At 35.8% G+C, this 20636-nt stretch overlaps 1 protein-coding gene across 2 annotated transcripts in view; it reads left to right on the top strand.

The window, feature by feature from the left end:
* The window catches only part of NGLY1 (N-glycanase 1), a 55524-nt gene that overhangs the window by 9698 nt on the left and 25190 nt on the right, over positions 1 to 20636 (top strand). For both annotated transcript variants that reach the window (XM_026496890.4, XM_026496891.4), the window contains exons 2-4: positions 969 to 1083; positions 5569 to 5814; positions 16372 to 16537. In XM_026496890.4, coding sequence (XP_026352675.3) covers positions 969 to 1083; positions 5569 to 5814; positions 16372 to 16537 — 527 coding nt within the window. The remainder of the gene's footprint in view (positions 1 to 968; positions 1084 to 5568; positions 5815 to 16371; positions 16538 to 20636) is intronic.

Below are 20636 nucleotides of genomic sequence, written 5' to 3'. Positions count from 1 at the left end.
CATCCTAAATTATGTTTTGAAGGTCTTTTGAGTGTAATACTGTGATTACCTTTTTTAAAATTTTATTTATTTATTTATTTGAGAGAACATGAGCAGAAAGGAGGTGCACAGGGAGAGGGAGAAGCCCTACCTGGGGCTCGATCCCAGGACCCCAGCATGATGACCTGAGCCAAAGGCAGATGCTTAACTGACTCTCCCACCCAGGCTCCCAATACTGTGATTATCTTAATCTTGTATTTTTTTCTGTTTTTTTTTTAAACAGCCTTTCTGATTTATCAGGATTATTAAAAATCTCAAAACTTTTCACAAAGCTGGTCTCATCCCATGTATGCTATTCAAAATTTTAATCATGGTAAAAAAAAAATTTGGCTGTGACAAAAATATATCTTTACTTAAGAGTAAAAACAATCATTGGTCTAGGGAGGAAAGAAAATCAAGTGACTTTAAGGTATACCTGGGTTTGTATTTGTCAGAGGTAAAGTCTTTGAGGAACTGTGATCCATTTTTATATAGCTTCTTAGTTTCTTTTAGTCATTCATTTCACAAGTATTTATTAACTACCATCTGTGCATCAGGCACCATTCTCGATGATTGAGATCCATCAGAACAAAATAGGCAAAACCTGCGCCCATGTCTGGAGCTTACCTAGATTTTTTTCTTAGCAACCTAAAAACTCATAAAGGTACGTGGCTTTAACAGCGTAGAATTAAAATGTCGCATGGATTTCCCTTATGGAAGCATTCATATTATTAGCTATGAAATTAAACAATAAGGTGGTAATAAATGTATACTGAGGTAAGAATCACAGAATCAGGCCATTTTTCCCGACTGTGCTTTCTCTTTCTTTGAAGTTGGGAACTATACTACCTTGTAATGGTGTAGCCAATATAAAAGGTAAAAAGGAATGCAAAAACACTGTGGAAAGTATAAATTGTTATATATAATCAAACTTTCTTTATTTAAATCAGGAACCCTAATGATGAAAAATATAGATCTATCCGGATTGGAAACACAGCTTTTTCTACTAGACTCTTACCTGTCAGAGGAGCCGTTGAATGTTTATTTGAAATGGGCTTTGAAGAGGTAAGTTAAAGGGTTTCTTCTACCCAGTTCACGTATAAAGAATTTATTATAATGTTGATGGATAATTATCTAAATAAGATAATATTTTTAGATTAATGTATCATTTTGGAAATCTGTGGAACTACTTGCTTCTTCACCTGTTAGACTTTTAAAAGTCACAGTAAATATATTTTAAAATCACAGTAAAATATAACAACTCTCCTACAGGGAACATTCTTACAAGTTTTAATCCTTTAGAACAGGGAGGTCAGACATACAATCCAAAGACCAAATTGTGGGTCATTTTAGACTTTTAGCAAAAATCTGATTTGTAAGTGCACATGAATACTAGTAGGGTCTAACCACTTGTCTCCAATAAGAAATGAAAAGAGTAAATGCAGAATAGCTGAGTTCAGTTGCCACATGTAAGAGATTTCTTCTGTGACAGAAAAGAAGAATCTCAGTATGTTTTTTTTGTTTTTTAGTCAAAATAAAAGTTTGGTGTTTTCATCTTCTGGAATCTTGTGGCATAGCTTAATTTTATGACACAATGAAAGTAGTTATCAGTATTGTCAGTTTTCTTTATGTATATATGTTTAACCATTTCTAGTTTATGGAATATTGAAAGAAGTTGAACCAGGTTGTGGATACACGGTAGTCCATAGCAGTCAGAATTGTCAAGGCTGTAGAAGTTGTTAAAGAGATATACTGAGTTGCCATAAGAAGTACTTTCCTTCCTGCCTCTCTGCTTTTCTCCCCATATTCTGTTCTAGGCCCTGAAGGGTATAGTAGTGAACTGGAGAAATAGATCCCATTTCACAGTGAGCCTGGTTCTGATAGGTTAGACAAACCGTAGACATGAAAGCAAAGATGAGTGCAAAGAAGAAAATAAGGAGTGGTAATACACTGAAAAGCAACTATAGAGGGAGCAGCTACGTAAGAATGAGTGGTCAGGGAAGAATGAGTGGTCAGGGAAGGCCTTTCAGGAGATAATATTTGAGCTGGGACCTAAATGAAGAAAAGCATTTCAGGTACCTGATCCCTCAGGTAAGAGTACTTCAAACAGAAGGATTCATGTGTGCAGCGGACTTCTAGTAGAATTAGCTTTGGCACAGAAAGGAGCTACACAGGCCAGCAGAATCCAGGGTGTGGGGTTTTGAGGACCGTGATAAAGACTTGGACTTCATTCTAAGTGAGATGGGAACCATAGGAAGGTTTTAGGCAGGATAGAATATTTAAAAGATTACTTTAGCTGTTGTAAAAAGGATGTTCTGAATGTTCTGGGATGGGGGCAAGGGATGAAGCAGGGAGACCAGTTAGAAAGCTTTTATCAGCCTAACGAAGAAACAATAATGGTTTGTATGAGTTCCATGAGGGCAGAGCCTTTTGTCTTTTTATCCCCCCTGTTGCCAGCTCCTAGAATACACTGAGGCATTCAGGAAACATTTGTTGAGTTAAAGACTGATAGCAGTGGAGATGGGGGAAAAGTAGAGGCATCTGGATTTTTCTTTTTACTTGAAGCAGAGCCTGCAGGACTTGCTTAAGAACTGAATGTGGGGTACAAGGGAAAGGAAGGAATCAAGGATACTTCTAGGTTTTGGTTTGAGCATCTAAGTGGATGCAAGTACCATTAATTCAGATTGAAAAATCTTGGAGTGTAGCAGATGTCAGAAGAAATCACTGTTTCTCTTTTGGATAAATATAACTGACACACTGTTAAACATTCAAGTAGAGATAAGAAGTAGGCAGTTGGATATATGATTCTATAACTCAAAAGGAGAGGTCAGCCTGGAGATATAAATTATGGTGTTATCTGCTTGTTGGTTACAGACATCTGAACATAAAGAACTTAAAAGTATAGGAGACAAAATTGAGAACATTGCAGATTTTGTTCAAGGAAATACAATTTTCAAGTTAAATGACAGAAAAATTTAGTAAATGACAGCTGGAAACTGTATGATTTCTCAGTTTTGAAGTATCACATATTCTGTGGAGTCATATTTGTCTTTTCATTCAACAAATATTTGAGTGCCGGGTGTGATGACTAACATCCCAGTTTGCCTGGGGCTGTCCTGGGTTTAGTACTCAAAATCCCACATTCTAGAAAATCCATCTCAGGCAGACCCAAAAGTTGGTTACCCAGTGCCAGGTAACAAGATAAATTGAGACTTGCAGTAGTATTGGACACAAATGGAGGAACGGTTTCGGGAAAGATTAACATGTTTTGATCAGACTAATTTATACTTCAAGTTTCTGAGTGAATTTAGACTTCACACCTCAGGACCCATCTGCAGTAAATGTTTTATCAGTGTGGCTAAGTTGCAGAAGGAACCAATGGAACTGCAACTGAAGTCTACCATTAGAAAGAAATTCAGTAGGCTTTACGGTGAAGTAGGAATCTCAGACCCATCCCAAAATGTTCAGGTGTATACTAAAATCCTGGGCACTTTTGGGCCTCCTTGCCTCTGAGGCTACATTCCTTGTGAAAATTTTGAGAAGGAGGTTGAGAAAGACTGGGATCCATGTGGATATGTGACTCATCCAGCTTGCTGAGTGGAGTGGTTCTCACCAGGTACCATCGGAGGAGGGCAGTTTTGGTTGTCTTGGTGACTAGAAGATATTATCAGCGTTTGGTGGGCAGGAGCCAGGTTTGCGAGAATTGTCTTAGCAAAAATATGTTGAGAAATAAGAATTTTGTTAAATACTAGAATTCTCATTAATTTCCTAAAGTGTTATTGGGTCTAGTGCAGTAAGCCTGTAATTTTGTCCTTTTCGTGAAAATACAGTGCTGTTGATGAAACTTTTTGGTGCAGACGCTTTAGCCATAATCATACATTCTTTTAGGACTGGTCCTGAAAAGTTAGAAGGGAAGGGAGCAAGGCACAAGCAGCATCTCTGTCTTATAGGCCTTCTCTGAGGTATGGACTGAACATCGATCCCGATACCTGTTATGCTGGATTTCCACCTCGGCCCATGGTGTCTTCTACCTCTCTTAGTGCTGCTTCACTAACAGTATGAGATGGGAAACCTCCGCATTTGGTTTTAACCTAGATACCTGTTTCTGAAGAGAAACCTCATCAGAGATGTGAGGTGGTTCCTTTCTAATGGTGGAAAATCATTGTGATCCAATTTGTGCTAATCATGGGTGTCATCATCACAGCTGTAGAAATATTTTCTTTTTGCTTAACACTTACAGCTATTAGTACAAGCTTATGAGTTTTTGTCTCTCTTCAGTCTAAGATGTAGTCAATTATAGTTTAACAATTAAGGTTTACTCCAACAATTACTCTGTAGCATCAGGCAGATTATTTTACTTTTCTGAGCTTTTGTAATTTCATATAAAGGATAGGGATAAACCTAATACCTACATTTCAGGGTGGTTGTGAGAATTACTTAAGATAATGTACATAAAATGTTAGCATAGCACCTAGAACACATGAACACAATAAGTGATAGTTTTGTTTTTACAGCTATTGTGGGTAATGAATATGTAGAGCTTAATGGCCTCTTCTAGCTTTTTAAAAGGGATTCATATGGGATTAATTTTCATGTCATTAATTTTCATGTCATGTTAGTCATTTGATTCTGATAGGTCTGCCATCACCAGGAAAATAGGTCATTCTTAGTTGTGGAGCTTAATTTAAATGCTTAAAATCTACAAGTCTATCTATTGCACGTTAACAATTATTTTATCTCATATGCAGTTGGAATTACTGTTGCTTCTCAAGACCTTAAAACTTGATTGAAGATATTTTCATTTAACTTTTTTGTTTTGTAATTTGCTGACTATTTTACATTGTGAACTTTGTTGTGATGTTTATTGTATCTTAAAGCTTCTCTGATTATATTATGGGTATTCATTAAATGAATCACTACTTGAAGAATGGGAGTTTTATTGTTTGTTTTATTTGGACCACCTTTGTATTACTATTAGCAATGCATAGTTTTGAATTGACCATCAGGCTGTACTTTTTGTTTTCTTGAGAAAATTAGTGGACCCCATATCCAGACTTCTTTAATCTTGTAGCTATTCTTTAAAGTCTTGGGTTTAGGAGATTCAGAGGTTATTATATAGATATAACTTCTTGACCCCGGATCATTTTGTATGGCTGCATCTCTAATTACTATTATTTCATAGGGAATTTCACAGAGAATAATAGTATAATATACTATTGCAGAGAAGATAGGAATGTGCATTTTTATAATAATTATGAGACTTTGTGACTTATTATTCCTAAAAGAAAATATTTTTCTAATGGCTTTTGAACCAATCAAATAAGCTAAGCATTATATGCAAAGGAGACCAATTTTTTTAACTTCCTCGTTCATACATAGGCACTTTTTACCTTTGACTATTTTTTAAAAAGTACCATAATGGTAGGAAAACAGAATGATTGTTAAAATATTATGTATTCTATAGTATTGACTTCATTTTACAGATATATATATATATGAATGTCAGTATAAAGCAAAGGTTAAAATTGTTCCCAATTTTATAAATTCCAGGGAGAAACACATCTTATCTTCCCTAAAAAAGCTTCAGTGGAGCAGCTGCAAAAAATTCGTGACCTGATTGCCATAGAAAGAAGTAGCAGATTGGATGGATCAAATAAGAGTTACAAAGTAGAATTATCTCAGCAACCTGCATCCAGTACCCAGCTTCCTATAACACAGTCTTCAACTCCTAGTGGGTTAACCCAGCATGCAGGGAACAGTGAAGGACAGTCATCAAATCTACCATCTGCTCCAATGGTAATGTTAGAATTAAACCTTTCTTAACCAAAGTATTGAAACAGCAAAAGCTTTGAAATATGTTGTGATTTATTCCTGAATTTATGCCCTCGTTATTCTTGGTTCTTAGAATTGTAATATATCCAGATTTCCTTAGGTGTTTAAAAAATTGTCAAATTTGTAACAAAGTAGGGAAAATGTCTTTTTTTATACTTTTAAATCTTAACTTTTGGTTTATTGCTTCTTAGGCATTTCATCATTTTATCATTCATAAATTCACCCATTGCTTTGGTACATAAATCATTAACACAAATTAGCATAGGTCTTTAACCTAAAACAAAGTAACAGACTTGCTGGACAATGGCAGTCATATTAGATTTCCTCTACTGCACTGATACTTCTGATCTAAATTTTACCTGTTGCCATTCATTATGAAGATTATTAATTCTAATAACCTAACCATTATCAGTCCCTCATTTGGTAAAAGAAAGCAGCTTCTTTAAGGTAAATAATAGTGCACTAATTTATTGAGAGGGGTGCTACCAGATTAGTGAAGTTGAGTTAGCGATATACACAGAAGAACTGCATTCAAACTTTTGATCTCTTACAAACATCCTTGGTACACTTAACTGATCTCATTTAATAGGAAACTATCTTTTTACCAAAATTTCTTTTGATAGAGGTCCTTAAGTTTTCCTCTGAATTTTCACTCAGAAAAATTTCATGATTTTTTTTTTTCTATAGTAATTTTATCAGTTGCCAGCTTCAGTTTATATCTGCTTATTTTGATTTTGGTAAAACATCTTGTCACTGTCCTCCATAAAGCAGAACTTATATGTAAAGTCAGTTATTAAATCTACCCTTAATCTTCTCCAATTGAGTAATCCACAATCTTTAACCTCACTTCCCTGGTGGTCATTTCTTTGTTTATGCTGAGAAGACACTAAGCTTGTCTTTAAAAAATAACGAATAAAGGTGGTAAAGGCTATCGGGAAGAGACAGAGAGTTAACTGTCCTCTTATATAATTCTTGTTGAGTGATTTCCAAACTTTTTTCTTTTTTGTGGAGGATTAACTCCTCTAAAACATATTTCTTTGTGCTTCAGTTTACGTAGATTAACCTTTAAGTCTTTAAAATATTTTCTCCTCTCATTAGCTTCACAGCTAATGCTTACTTATAATAATAATAATAATAAATACAACTAGTGTTTACAAATGCTTTGGAGAAACTTACTGAAAATTTCAGATCAACTAGTAATGATACTAAGTGGCTGTGGGTATTCCATGAGATAGCGTATGTGAATACATTGTAAACTGTAAAGGACTTTGTAAACTATAAAGGTTTGCCCTTGGTAATAATAATTATTTCTATAAAGTATCGGAGCTGCTTCTTTCAGTACAAAGTTATCACAGAGTAATGGAAAAATGGGACTACTTAACTCTAATGTGACATAATAGTAACCCCAGTCAGTCCATTCTTTACAAGAGTGGCTTTTGGTTACACATCTTAAAAGTAATAAAATGTTGAGTACATAACCCAGAGTCCATTTCCTTATAAATTATATACTTCTAATATGTTATGTACCTTATACAACAATTATGTAAAAAAGGTGAAATAAAAAGTAAATCTAAGGTGCACCCCAGTGGATTCTTTTGCGCCCCTCTCATGAGCATATTTGTTCTATCTTGGAATACCTGAGGTTGTCTTCAGTTTTGCAGTTAAGGTTGATATAGAAGCACATTTAACTTGTTCATTTTGAGCACCATTTGTTATGTTTTCTAATTATAGTGTTAGAATATATCTTTTAAGATTCCCTACTTTATCTTTGTTGAATCTCAATGTTACAGTTTAAAATGCATGGTACTAACCAGCTTCACAGAAAAAGCATGTAATACATGAAAACATTTTATTTTACAAAATACCTATTTCCTGGACTAAGTAGTATTTTGTTAGTGTTCTGACTCAGGAGATTGATTTACATTTTCTGACTCTTCTGTAACCTCTTTCTTTTTTTTGACTCTTAACCTTGCAATTCAGATATAATTTGAGGCCTTTAAAACTCTGTAATCACCAGAAAGCCTCTGGATACTAACCTAAAAACAAAATGTCATTTTATTGACAGAACAAATGTAGAGTTTAGAAGAAAATAAACCGCTGGGTGGCACAGCGGTTGGGCGTCTGCCTTCAGCTCAGGGCGTGATCCCAGCGTTATGGGATCAAGCCCCACATCAGGCTCCTCCACTATGAGCCTGCTTCTTCCTCTCCCGCTCCCCCTGCTTGTGTTCCTTTTCTCGCTGGCTGTCTCTATCTCTGTCGAATAAATAAATAAAAAATAAAAAATAAAAAAAAGAAGAAAATAAACTTTCCTAAAGACATATGCTTTTAGTAGGCAGTCTGTTACCAATTCTTATTTCTCTAGTCCTTGGTACACAGTATCTTTTTCTGAGTTCCTTAAGGGAACTGGGAGAAATTAGAATGAATCTTCTTTTTTATCACCAAGTCTTGGTTACTCATGGATCACTGGAACGCGTAGTTTAAAAAAGTATTTTGTTATTTAAACATTCATCACCACCATTTGTTGTACTACAGAATTTGACAGTTATGCTCCCCTGCCTTGCCTGTTTTGAGTGGGGGTACTTAATTGGTAATTAAAATAGACCAAAGTCAAGTAGCAAGAGAAAGATTTAAAAAGCATTGAATGCGTATAAACTAGATAAATCCTGAGCACTAATGTGCTCATAACTATTATAATCATACTTTGTTAAAACTGCATCAAGTAAAATTTTGAAATATAATTCAAAGTGATAGTCACTGATGTTGAAGTTTGCCAATAAGCTTTTGCTTTAAAATACAAAGTAATGGAATATATTGGTGCTCAGTAAAAGGTGATGTTGTTAGAAACTTATTTTGTTGCTTTTTCTGAATATTTTACGTAAATGGAATGTATAGTTTTTTGCTTTTGGCTTCTTTTACTTTGTATGTTCTTGAAGTTTATTCATATTGTAGGATGTATCAGTATTTTATTCCTTTTTATTGCTGGATAGTATTCCATGATGGACTTTTGGGTTGTTTCCCATCTTTACCAGTTATGAATGATGCTGCTGTGAACATTCACATACGAGGCTTTGTGTGGGCATGTTTTCATTTCTCTTGTGTAGATTCCTAGGAGTGGAACCACTAGGTTGTATGGTAAGTTTATGTTTAATGGTTTAAGAAATTTCCAAGCTGTTTTCCAAAGTTGTTGCACCATTTTACATTCTCACCAACAGTGTATGAATGTTACAATTTCTCAATATCCTCACTGACACTTGTTATTGTTTTTTTTATTACGGCAATTTTAGTGGTTGTTAGGTAGTATCTCATTGTGGCTTTAATTTGCATTTCCCTAATGACTCAATTGACTTTTAAATTTGCTGGTTATACATGCTGAGTGTTTAGCGTTCCTAAAGGACATAATTTCCCAATAACCCTTTATATATTTTTATACCCTTTGCCTTCGAGAAGCAGTTTCGAAATAGCAGAGATAGTTTTTCAAAGACATAGAGCCTTAGAACGTTAAAAGCGCTGTATTTTGAATTTTGCAACTTTATCTAGGTTGAAAATATGTGATTCTGAATGTGTTTTGCTTAAAATAAGCCTTCAGTTATTACACAACTAGTTTAGCTGCATACTTTTATTTGGCACATGCCTACTTTTAGAATGTGTATAGAGTTGTTAAGGACTTTTCACCAACTCTAATTACTGTAGAAATTACTACCTGTTGTGTATATGGGTATACATTTATATATTTAAAAGAATTATCATTTGAAATTATTCTCTTGAAATTATAAATGTATTGTTAGACAATGATAAACAATATGAGTTCGTTTATTTTTTTTTTAATGAGTTGGTTTATTTTTATAAGAAACCTTTTAGTCTGGATCTTTATTAGAGAAAAGGTACCCTTCAATAGGGGATCACTTAAATTACAACACATCCATATACCAGAATTCTTAGCATCCATTAAAAATGATGATGTGGGGGGCACCTGGGTGGCACAGCGGTTAAGCGTCTGCCTTCGGCTCAGGGCGTGATCCCGGCGTTATGGGATCGAGCCCCACATCAGGCTCCTCTGCTATGAGCCTGCTTCTTCCTCTCCCACTCCCCTTGTTTGTGTTCCCTCTCTTGCTGGCTGTCTCTATCTCTGTCAAATAAATAAATAAAATCTTTAAAAAAAAAAAAATGATGTGGCCTGTTTTGGCATTAAGACAGTTATTATGTGGGGGAAAAATGGTAAACTGAGAATTCTAAAATTAAACAATATATGTTGTGTGTATGTATATAATATTTCAATTTTCTTACTAAAAATGCACATACATAAATATGTTCATTTTTTAAAAGTCTGGAAAGCTATACCGAGACATCTTAGCCATAATTTTATCTTAGGGTGAAGTTACAGGTGATTCCATGTTATTTATACCACTCAGTATTTCCTGAGAATTTCTTACAACATTTACTTTTATAAATAGAAAAAAAAAAGAGTGGGGGGGGTTGTAAGAAATAAGGTGATTGAAGTCTCAAGCTGATTAAAACTAACATTAAAAAGTTATTAAACAGAACTTTTATGTTTAAAAACAGGTTCTAAATTTAAAAGGCACAAAAGCAAAAGGCTACATAAAGGTAGAAGGAAGACTGGTCCTTTACTAAAGAAGTAAATTTGCTAATCCAGCTTCCACAGGTTGTATCACATGATATGACAAAATATACATATTATACATTTTTTCTTATAAAGGGTCTTGAATATATTTCACATTAGAAACCAAAATAATTGAAATCCAAGTATGATCAGTGAAGCAAACCATTTTTTTTTACCTAAAACAGATTGCACTTTTGAACTTCTATTTGTACTCCAAATAACTTCAGCTCTCTCAGGCAATTAACTGGTTGCCCAGCTGCAGTAGTCACCTTGCAGCCGGCGGACTTTGCTTTTATCACTTAGTGTTTATAGAGTTGTGCCAGACTATGTGAAGAAGTAAGGCAAGAAAATAAATTGCTCAGGATTGTTTGAGTGCCATAAAAACCACAACCAATGAGGTAATTTCCAGATTGGAAGTATCAAATTGAAAATAAAAATTCTCTGGATGAGTTTTTACCTTCATAGGTTAAATGAAAACCTATGTTTAAGAACAACAACAAAAAATATAACTGTGCCTTCTTTTTGTAAGAATTCTTTAAAAATGGAGACCTGTTTTGTATGTCTCTGTATCAGTTCTGGCAGAGGAGCGTATTCCTCTCTGTTGGGAATACCCTGGATTTCTCATCACTAGATCTTCAGTAAGTTTCTTCAGTCATCTGTAAAACTCATCCCTTTTGTAAATGGGGAAACGTGTCTGCTCTTAATAAAAGCCAGCTCCTCCTTTATCCCTGCATCGCTTCTCCTCTGTTCACTGTGGAGTCTCACATGGACTTTGTGCAGTCTTGAACCTCCTCTTTTCTTGGGGATTCTTCTCATTGGCCTTTAAACCTTGCTTTAGTCCAGTTTTCATCTAAGGTTAGGCTGTTGGCATCAGCATGAGCTGGACATTCAGGTTCCTAGATGTAACCCCAGACTGGCTAAATCAGAAAGAGATGTGGAGGGCGGGGGGGGGGGGGGGGAGCTGTATTTTTCACAAGCGAATTAATGTTTAGGAACCTTTCCCATAAACTCTCCTATCTTAGAAACAAGCCAGCATACAAATATCCCTGGATCCTATATGTCCTCTAGTTCTCATTTCTTCACAGCAAGTTTCCGGAAAAGCTCCCTGTACTCATCACTGTATCTTTACTTCTCACATATAAGCTTCCATTCTTTAATTATGTATCCTATCAGTAAAATGTTTGAGCATAGCCTTTCAATATATATTTTTGTTTGTAAATTATATACATGTACTATTACGTCATTATACCATATCGGGAAATAATGTTAACAGAAGCTAGCGACTAAATAATATTTTTAATTTTTAAATGTATTAATGACATTATTGATGTGAGGGGCGCCTGGGTGGCTCAGGTGGTTAAATGTCTGCTTTTCGGCTCAGGTCATGATCCCACTGGGATCGAGCCCTGCATCAGGCTCCCTGCTCAGCAGGGAGTCTGCTTCTCCCTCTTCCTCCCCTCACTCTCTGGCTTGTACTCTCTCTCTTGCTCTCTCTCTCTCTCAAATAAATAAATAAAACCTTAAAAAAAATTCTTTAATTATACATATATATATCATTGAAGTGAATGTAAATGAATTTAGATATAAATCTGTTTTTAAATCGTCTTGATAATTTTGAATTTAGGGGGCTAACTTTGTCAGTTCTAAGTAGATTGTGATTTATTTAATTTTTTTGGCATTAAAATTAGCTGTTGAAGGGCTCATACTAAAAAAGTAGATGAGTTAGCCCTGCCATTTCTTTTTGCTTATGTAAACTTGCAGTATTAGTATTAGCTTCCATGCCTAGAGGTCTTCGAATCTTTTTTTTTTTTCTAAGTTTATTTTTACGTAATCTCCACACCCAACTCAGGGTTTGAACTCACAACCCCAAGATCAAGAGCTGCATGCTCACAACTGAGCCACCAAGTGCCCCCAGTCTTTGTAATCTTTTACAGCCAGGTTGAGGGTTCATTAGTGAAAACTATATAACATAATCTGTAAATTCACTTAGCCAGACACATAGGAATTGCAAAACCATGTAATATGATAAGAGTAGTAGTAGGAGTGAACATGCCAGTTGTTAGCCCCCCTGTACTTTGTGGTACTTTCTCTCCTCAGGCTAGCTTGCTAGCCACTGATCACCCAAATACTAAATGTTATTATAACTTAATTGCTTTATTTTTTTGACAAAAAAAATAATGTAAATAGGAGTTCTAATATTTTCTGTACACTTTCCAGTAGACCATTTCATGCAGCTGCTTTAGTACTCTTCAGGCCACTTTGGGACACAGTTACACAACTAAGTTTCTTACAACTTGTTTTCCTTATTAACACCATTAGAAATCTTCCTAAGATCATCAAAGAACTCCATGCTGCTAAATTTAATGTACTTTTTTTCAGTTCATTTTTACTTGACCATTCATCTTCTTTAGCTCAGTCACTTCCTGGTTTTTCTTCTGCTGTAAGTGGTTCAACCATTGACCTAGTTAGTTGCTCACTCAAAATCCACAGATCATTTCTTTTTTTTTTTTTTTTTAAAGATTTTTTAATTTATTTATTCGACAGAGATAGAGACAGCCAGTGAGAGAGGGAACACAAGCAGGGGGAGTGGGAGAGTAAGAAGCAGGCTCATAGCGGAGGAGCCTGATGTGGGGCTCGATCCCAGGACTCTGGGATCACGCCCTGAGCCGAAGGCGGACGCTTAACCGCTGTGCCACCCAGGCGCCCCATAATCCACAGATCATTTCTAATGTATTTTTCTACTTTTCTAACTGCCCCCGACTCCACGATTACGTCACCAAGACTTGATGATCCTATTTCCTAAGTTCTTTTTATTCCCTTTACTCCTGCTAAACCATCTAGTGGAAGCCACCAGCTCTTTCAGACTTCCGCAGTAGGCCCCCCTTGGATCATCCTTTCTCTAGCTATAGCTAGGGTGATATTCTGAAAATGTAAATCTGATGGTTTTACTCCCTTGCTTAAGTATCTTTAATAGCTTCTTATTAGAATGGAAAGAGACCAGAAAGATCTAGCTGCTTACCAACTCAGCTTCATCCTCAGCTTTCTCTCTCCACCATTTCCCCTTGGTTCTTCATGCCATCGACACCCTGATTTTCTCTCTGATCGTACATTTCCTAAGCATGTCCCCGTAAACACACTCCCCAGCTACCTATATGCTGTTCCTTCCGATAGGAATTAGCCTTTTCCCTTTCCTATTAGCTTCTCATCCTTAGTACTTCACCACAAATATGAAAAATAACATTTTTTCAGGGAATTCTAGGTTCAGAACCCCTGTTGTACGGTGTCACTATTCTCCGTATTTGCTTACTCTTCTTATACCTATGAATAAATTATCTAACTTACCATTATATCCCCTGTACCTAGCAAATAATAAAGGCTCATTAAATGTTTGAGTAAATGAACATTGTTGTGCCAATATTAGTTTGTATCAATAGACTACTTTGCGAGGATAATATCCTCGACTATTTTGGTCACCATTATTTTTTCAGTATGTAACACACACACACACACACATTTATACACAAATATTTGTTGACTTAATATGGTGGTTTTGTCATTATTTAATGCCTTTCCCTCTCTTAGACAATAAAGTGATCATGTCTGTCTTATGCACCCATCCCCAGTGCTTTAAAAAGTCCTAGACATTAAAGGCAGTTTCGGTAATGGTTTTTATTTTTTAAATTAATCTATGTCCACCTTTTAATATACACATTTAACCAATTCACATTTACCATAATTGCTAATATGTTTGAATTTATTTCTGACATCTTATTTTGTGTTGCCTGTGTCCTTGCTTTTGTTTTTTTCCTTTTTTCTTTGTCTTATATTGAGAACAGTTTTCTTCCATTATTTTCCCTTTAAAGGTTAGAAAGATAAATATCTTCTTTTTAGTCTTCTATTATTGCCCTTAAATTTTTAATGCAGATATTTACTTCTGTATTTTTTTACTAACATCTTATAACAAGACAGGAACCTCAGAAAGCTTTTACTCTTTTTCTGCTCCCTTCTCTGCTACCTTCTTTATGAGAAAATTTGAGATTTTGCTTTTCAATTATGATTATTTGTAATAATCAGAACTTAGCTTTTACTAGTTTATTTTTTTAACTCCTGCTGCTTTTATCTCAATTTCTACTCCTGGGTGATCTGTTTATTTACTTTGATTATATTATATCTTGAGGGGACAGTAACTTCTCTAAGAATTCTTTTGGATAGGATTTGGGAGCGATATACTTTTATACTGCTACATATCAGAAAATGTATTTATTCTACCCTCCTGTGTATTAGTTTGGCTGGGTAGGAATCTTGTGTTCCCTATCATTTTCCCTCAGAATTTCAAAGATTTTGCTTCATTGTTTCTAACAAGATGTCTGATTCATAAAAGGCTTTTGGGATTTTGTTTTTCTACTTAACTGTTAATGAAATGTCATTATTATATGCCTTGTTTTATCCCCGCATTCATACTGGTTCTTTCTTCAACTCTCAGAAATTTGTTTCCATTATTTCTTTGAGAAATTTCTGTTTTCCATTCTTTCTCTTCTACTTTCTAGACTTCCTGTTAGCTGGATTTGGAAACTTTTAGATTTATCCTCAGTGTCTGGGTTTTTTTGTGCCGCATTCTCAGAAATGTCTTGGCTCAGTCTTCTAATTGATCACTCTTTAGCTATGTTTATTCTACTGTTTGACACCATCTGTACTTTCTTATTTCAGTGTTTAAATTTTTAATTTCCAAGATCCATAGTTGTCTTTCTCTGAATATGGTATACTGTCAAATCTCTGAAGATAGACTTGCTGCTATGGCTACAGTGTTAGTTTTTCTGATGTTGATTCTAGTGTATCTTCGCAACAGTATGGGTTGTTGCAGACCCAGTGAATCTGAGAGCTCCTGCTAGCCTGTCTGAATGCAGCATCTGCTTCTAGCAACTGTGGGGAAGGGTAGGACATGCTACAAGATGGCCTGTACCAAAAGCAACTGTTCGAAGCTTGGACGTCTCTCTTTCCTTTTGGGAATCTAAGCAGCCTCCCTCACTTCTCAGGGGCATCTTCTTTGTTGAGAAGGAATGATTGGGGGAGGGGGGGATGTCTAGCTATTCCTCCTGCAGAGCCCAGCCAGTGTCACTAATGTTCCATCCAAGGCCCTTTTCTGCTCTGGATCCTGGGGCTCCTCTGCCCTTGGAATTACTTTGAAAACTTTTTTTTGGTTTGTATAACCACTCTGTTGGAGGGGCATATTGCCATGGTTTGTCCTTTAATCCATTTGTATCTGTTTTTCCTCTTTCAGGAATATCTCAAAATTCTTGATCCCCTAAGAGTACTCCTCCTTTGCTAATGCCATATGGAGGTTTGTTTTTTTTTTTTTTTAATTATGTTACTTGCAGGGATTTGAGCTGGAAAAGCTGTCAGATGCATTGCTCAGAGCACTGTCTTTTTTTTTTTTTTTTAAGATTGATTTTAGAGAGCGTGCGGGTGCATGCGCGGTACATGTGGGAGAGGGAGAGAGAATCCTCAGGCAGACTCCCTGCTGAGGGTGGAGCCCAACTCAGGGCCTGATCCCAGGACTCTATGATCATGACCTGAGCCAAAATCAGGAGTCAGCCGCTTAACGGACTGGGCCACCCAGGTGCCCCTCAGAGCACTATCTTGATCCAAACTTGTAATCAAGAATCTAGCGTATCTCTGTTTAAATATATCCTCAATAATATATTCAGAGGGAAAGAATGGATGTATCTTAGATGGTGACACAGATACGGGTATCTCCTAAAACTAATATTATATAGGCTTTGAGTATTATATTTCAGTGAATCCATACAATCCTCTTCATGAAATCATAGAACCACCATTTTCTGTTATGTGTTATTTTTGTCGCATATGGAGAAAAGCTAATCAATATATTTTTTTTCTATTAGGTTACTACTGATTCAGTCATTCTAAAAGTTCTCCGGTCCAACATTCAGCATGTGCTGGTCTATGAGAACCTTGCTCTCCAGGAGAAAGCACTGGCTTGTATTCCAGTCCAAGAACTAAAAAGGAGATCTCAAGAAAAGTTATCTAGAGCTAGAAAATTGGATAAAGGTAGTGGCTTTATATAATCATTCATTGCTAAATATACATCATTGCTAAAGAGACACACTGAAATGCTGGCTTTTGCTGTATACATCATAAAATTCTAACAGTTCTATTTTGATCTTTAGAAAGTCCAACAATAGTGAAATTTTACTGCATGTACCTCATTGACACATCTATTAACACATCTTTTTTTTTTTTTTTAACCTCAGTATGTGTTTACAGTTTAATCATTGGTATATGAATTTTTTTTAGGTATAGTAGAACGTAAGAGTGTAGAACATATGATAGTATTATTAGTGAATTTTAATGTGAATTAGACAGAAACCACATTCAAGATTAATCAATATGATTAAACCATTGATTCACTTTGGCTAATAAAGAGAGAGTATTTACTGGTATATGGTTCTTCCTCACCCACTACTATTTATTGCCTGGGAATAAATTCAGCTCTGCCATTTTACTGTGCATCACTGAGCAAGTAATTTGATCTCTGTGCCTCAGCTTCTTCATTTGAAAATAGGATGATTTTTAAAAATAAATGAAATAGTACATGTAAATGGCTCAGAACAGTACCTACCACATTCATCAACCAATAATTGTGTGTTATCATTAATGGTCTTAGGATTTTTGTTGTTAAATTTTTCCAATGTTAGCATTTGTACTTTGAGTTTTTATGTAACTAGCTTTTATCTAAGTCATTTCTTAATACCATATTTTTTAGGGGATAATATCGCTGGGATATAGAATTCTAGGTTGGTGAGGTTTTTCTTTCAACAACACTTTAAATATTTTACCTCCCTGTCTTCTTGCCTGCATTGTTTATGACAGAAGTCTGCTATAATTCCTATCCTTATTCCTGTCTAGGTAAGGTTTTCCCCGCGTCCCCCCAGCTCACTCCCCATCCCCAGCTTTATTCAAGATTTTCTCTGTCTTTGGTTTTCTACAATTTGAGTAGATATGCCTGGGTGTAGTTTCTTGGTGTTTTCTGAGCTTCCTAGATCTGTGGTTTGGAATCTCATTAATTTTGGAAAATTCTTGGCCATGATTGCTTCAAATATTTCTTTTGTTTCTTTCTCTCTTTTCCTTCTGCTATTCCAAAATGGAAGTATCCTGTTTTACTTACATCTGTCTCTGCCTCAATTTCCCATAGTTCTTAGATGTCTCCCATAGAGAATCTTGAGATTCTCCTGCAGTTCTTGGATGTTCTATGCCTTTTTTTTTCTTTTTTTCTTTTTCTTTTTTTTTTCCTCTTTGATTATCAGTTTGGGAAGTTTCTGTTAACCTGTCTTTAAGCTCACTGACTCTGTCCTTGGCTGTGTCCCATCTACTTATGAGCCCATGAAAGGCATTCTGTTACAGTGTTTTTAATTTCTGGCATTTCCTCTAGATTTTTTTAAAGCTTCTAAACAAACTAAAAAAATCTATTTACATTATCCATCTGTTCTTACATGTTGTTTACTTTTTTCATGAGAGCATCTAATATATTAATCATAGTTATTTTAAATTCTTTATTAATTCCAAAATCTGGGTGGTTCTGATACTTGCTTTATCACTTCAGACTGTTTTTTCTTGCCTTTTAACGCATCTTGTATTTGTTTGTTGGAAGTTAGACATGATGTACTGGATAGTAGGAGCTAAGGTGAATAGGCCCTTTATGTAAGGTCTTGTGTCCATTTAACGAGGAGTTGGGCTATGTTTAATGTTAGCTGTAGGTGTCAGAAGCTTCAGACTTCCTCTGGTATTCTCCTTGTATCCCCTGTTGTCTTTTGGGCTTTTCTAAAAACTCCTCCTTAAATAGAGTCTGCATCTTTTAGCAGACTCCATTGTTGTTACACCAGAGCCTTGTTGGTATAGAGGTAAGGCACAGGGGAGCAGAAACCCTCTGTAATCTTATGATTAAATCTCAGTGCTTTAGTGGACCTATGTCCTCAGGCCTGTGACCTTCCCAAGTCCTTCTTAACTTTTCCCCCCTATAGACAAGATAGGAAGGCTAGAGGTGGCTAGGGTCAAGGAAGTTCCTTTTTCCACTTCAGAAAAGGCTCTGGTCAAATCTTTTTCCCTGAAAAGTAGGCCTTAATTGTAAAGAACGCTCTGGGCATACTTTGCAATTCTTAATCTTCTCCTCTTCTTCTCAGAGCTATGAGGGGATCTTTTTTGGTTCTTTACCTAGAAAACCTGGTAGGATTCTTGGAGGGAAAACCCTCAAAAGTGTTAGGAACCCCTCCTAAGATTGTGTTTCTTACTCAAGCTAGTCCGTATGCAGCCTCCAGCAATTTGTCGAAATTATCATTTAAGTGTTTCTACCAATTTATGACTCCAGTGTCTTCTGTTCCATATAGCAGATGGCTGGTTGTGATTCTGTGTATTTGGCTGAGATTCTCTGTATTTGTCTCTCCAGATTTCAGGGTGACAGTTTGACCTCTGAACTCTAAGGAGCTCAAGAAAAGTCGGTGATTTGGGTTTGTTCTTTTTTTGTTGTTGTCGTAACCTTGAGACAATTCTTCATCTTCTTGGATTAACAGTTTTTTTACTATTTATAAAATAAGAATGCTTATTATATGTGATCACAATGGCCCTGTCCACATTAAAGTACTGTGCTCCTTCAGATGATCCCTGACATAAACGCGTGTTTAACAGGTACTTACCAAAGCATGTTTTATTTGTGAGTCATTCAGCTGAGCCCCACAGGGGAGACACAGTTAGTAGTGTCCCTGTTGACATTTGCCTGGCATTTTTTCCCTCTAATTATAAAGGTAATACGTGGCTTTTTTTGTAGCAAATTTGGAAAATAGGGGTAGTTTAAGCCGTCTATAACTTCACATCAGAGTATGACTTTTGAGGTTTGTCTATATATCCTTTCACGCTTAAAATTTAAAAGCCCTATAATGGAATTTTAAGTAGGAAAGAAAGAACATTGGGTTGATAGAATGGTATTGTGAAAATCAGTAAAAGATTCAACTTTTTTTTTTTTTAAAGGTTATGAAGGATGAGTTGGCATAATAACCTGAGATGCCAGAGGACTTATTAAGGCAGGGATCAGGGATATTATTCCAAATGTAGTGAACAGCATGTATGGAGGCAGAAGAGTTACAGATTCTATATGGGGAATAATGAGTAATAAAGTCTGGCTTTAAGTGTGTAGTGTAAGGAGTGGGTAAAACAGTAGTGAGAGATCAGGTAGGCTGAAATCATATTTTGGTTGACATTGAATTTCAGGCAGAGAAATGTACACTGAATTTATCTTACACTTTTAATCTTTCCAAAAAGAACTAGCGATAAAATGGAACAAAGAATACTTCTAACAAAGTTTTGAAATAGAAAATAAGGACCAAAGAAATTAGGAGGATGCACATGTCTTAGTTGAAGGCTAACATTACAATGTACTGTATTCATTAGCAAGGAGGAAATAAAGCGATTGCTCAGGGAAGTCAACTATTCTTGATTACTTAATTCAACAGCATTAACCATCGAAGCTTTAAGCAAGTGAGTGACATCAGAGGTGTGCTTGAGGAAGATTGATCTAGCAATAACTTGTAAGATGAACAAGAATAAAAGTCCAAGGAGAGAACGGTTGAAACACAGTAGTAATAGAATTTCCACAAGAGGAATTAGGATGAACAGGGTATTGTGACAGCAGGGGAGAAAATGGATGTGAGTTATTGGGGTGATAGAATACAGACTGATTGCAGTTGATGAGTGTATTTGATGTGACAGGGCATTGTCTGTGCTTAAGGAAAATGTCAAGGAGGACTGTCCAGTTTTGAATTCAGGCAACTAGAAGATTAGAAGAGTCAATAGGAACAGGCTTTGAAGGGAAATGGTTTAAAGTACCTGCTGGCCATTATCTGGACCAGGTGAAAATGTAGGCCTAGAGTTCTGTTAAGAGGTCAAGCCTTGAAGTACACTTTAGAGTGATAGGTAAAACTGTGCAAGTAAATGAGATTTCCCAGAATGAAAAAACAAGGGGGTATTGCAAAGGTTCTATAAAACAGGGTAGTACTAGCCACATGTAGATATTCATATTTAAATTAATTTAAGTTTTAAAAAATTAAAAATCCAGTTCTTTAGTTACAGTCAACACATTTTGAGTACTCATTAACCACAA

The sequence above is a fragment of the Ursus arctos genome, unplaced genomic scaffold (assembly GCF_023065955.2).
Source record: "Ursus arctos isolate Adak ecotype North America unplaced genomic scaffold, UrsArc2.0 scaffold_20, whole genome shotgun sequence".
In the NCBI taxonomy this organism is placed as follows: domain Eukaryota; kingdom Metazoa; phylum Chordata; class Mammalia; order Carnivora; family Ursidae; genus Ursus; species Ursus arctos.
The sequence above is the reverse complement of the archived record's forward strand: the minus strand, read 5'-3'. Positions and strand labels throughout refer to the sequence as shown.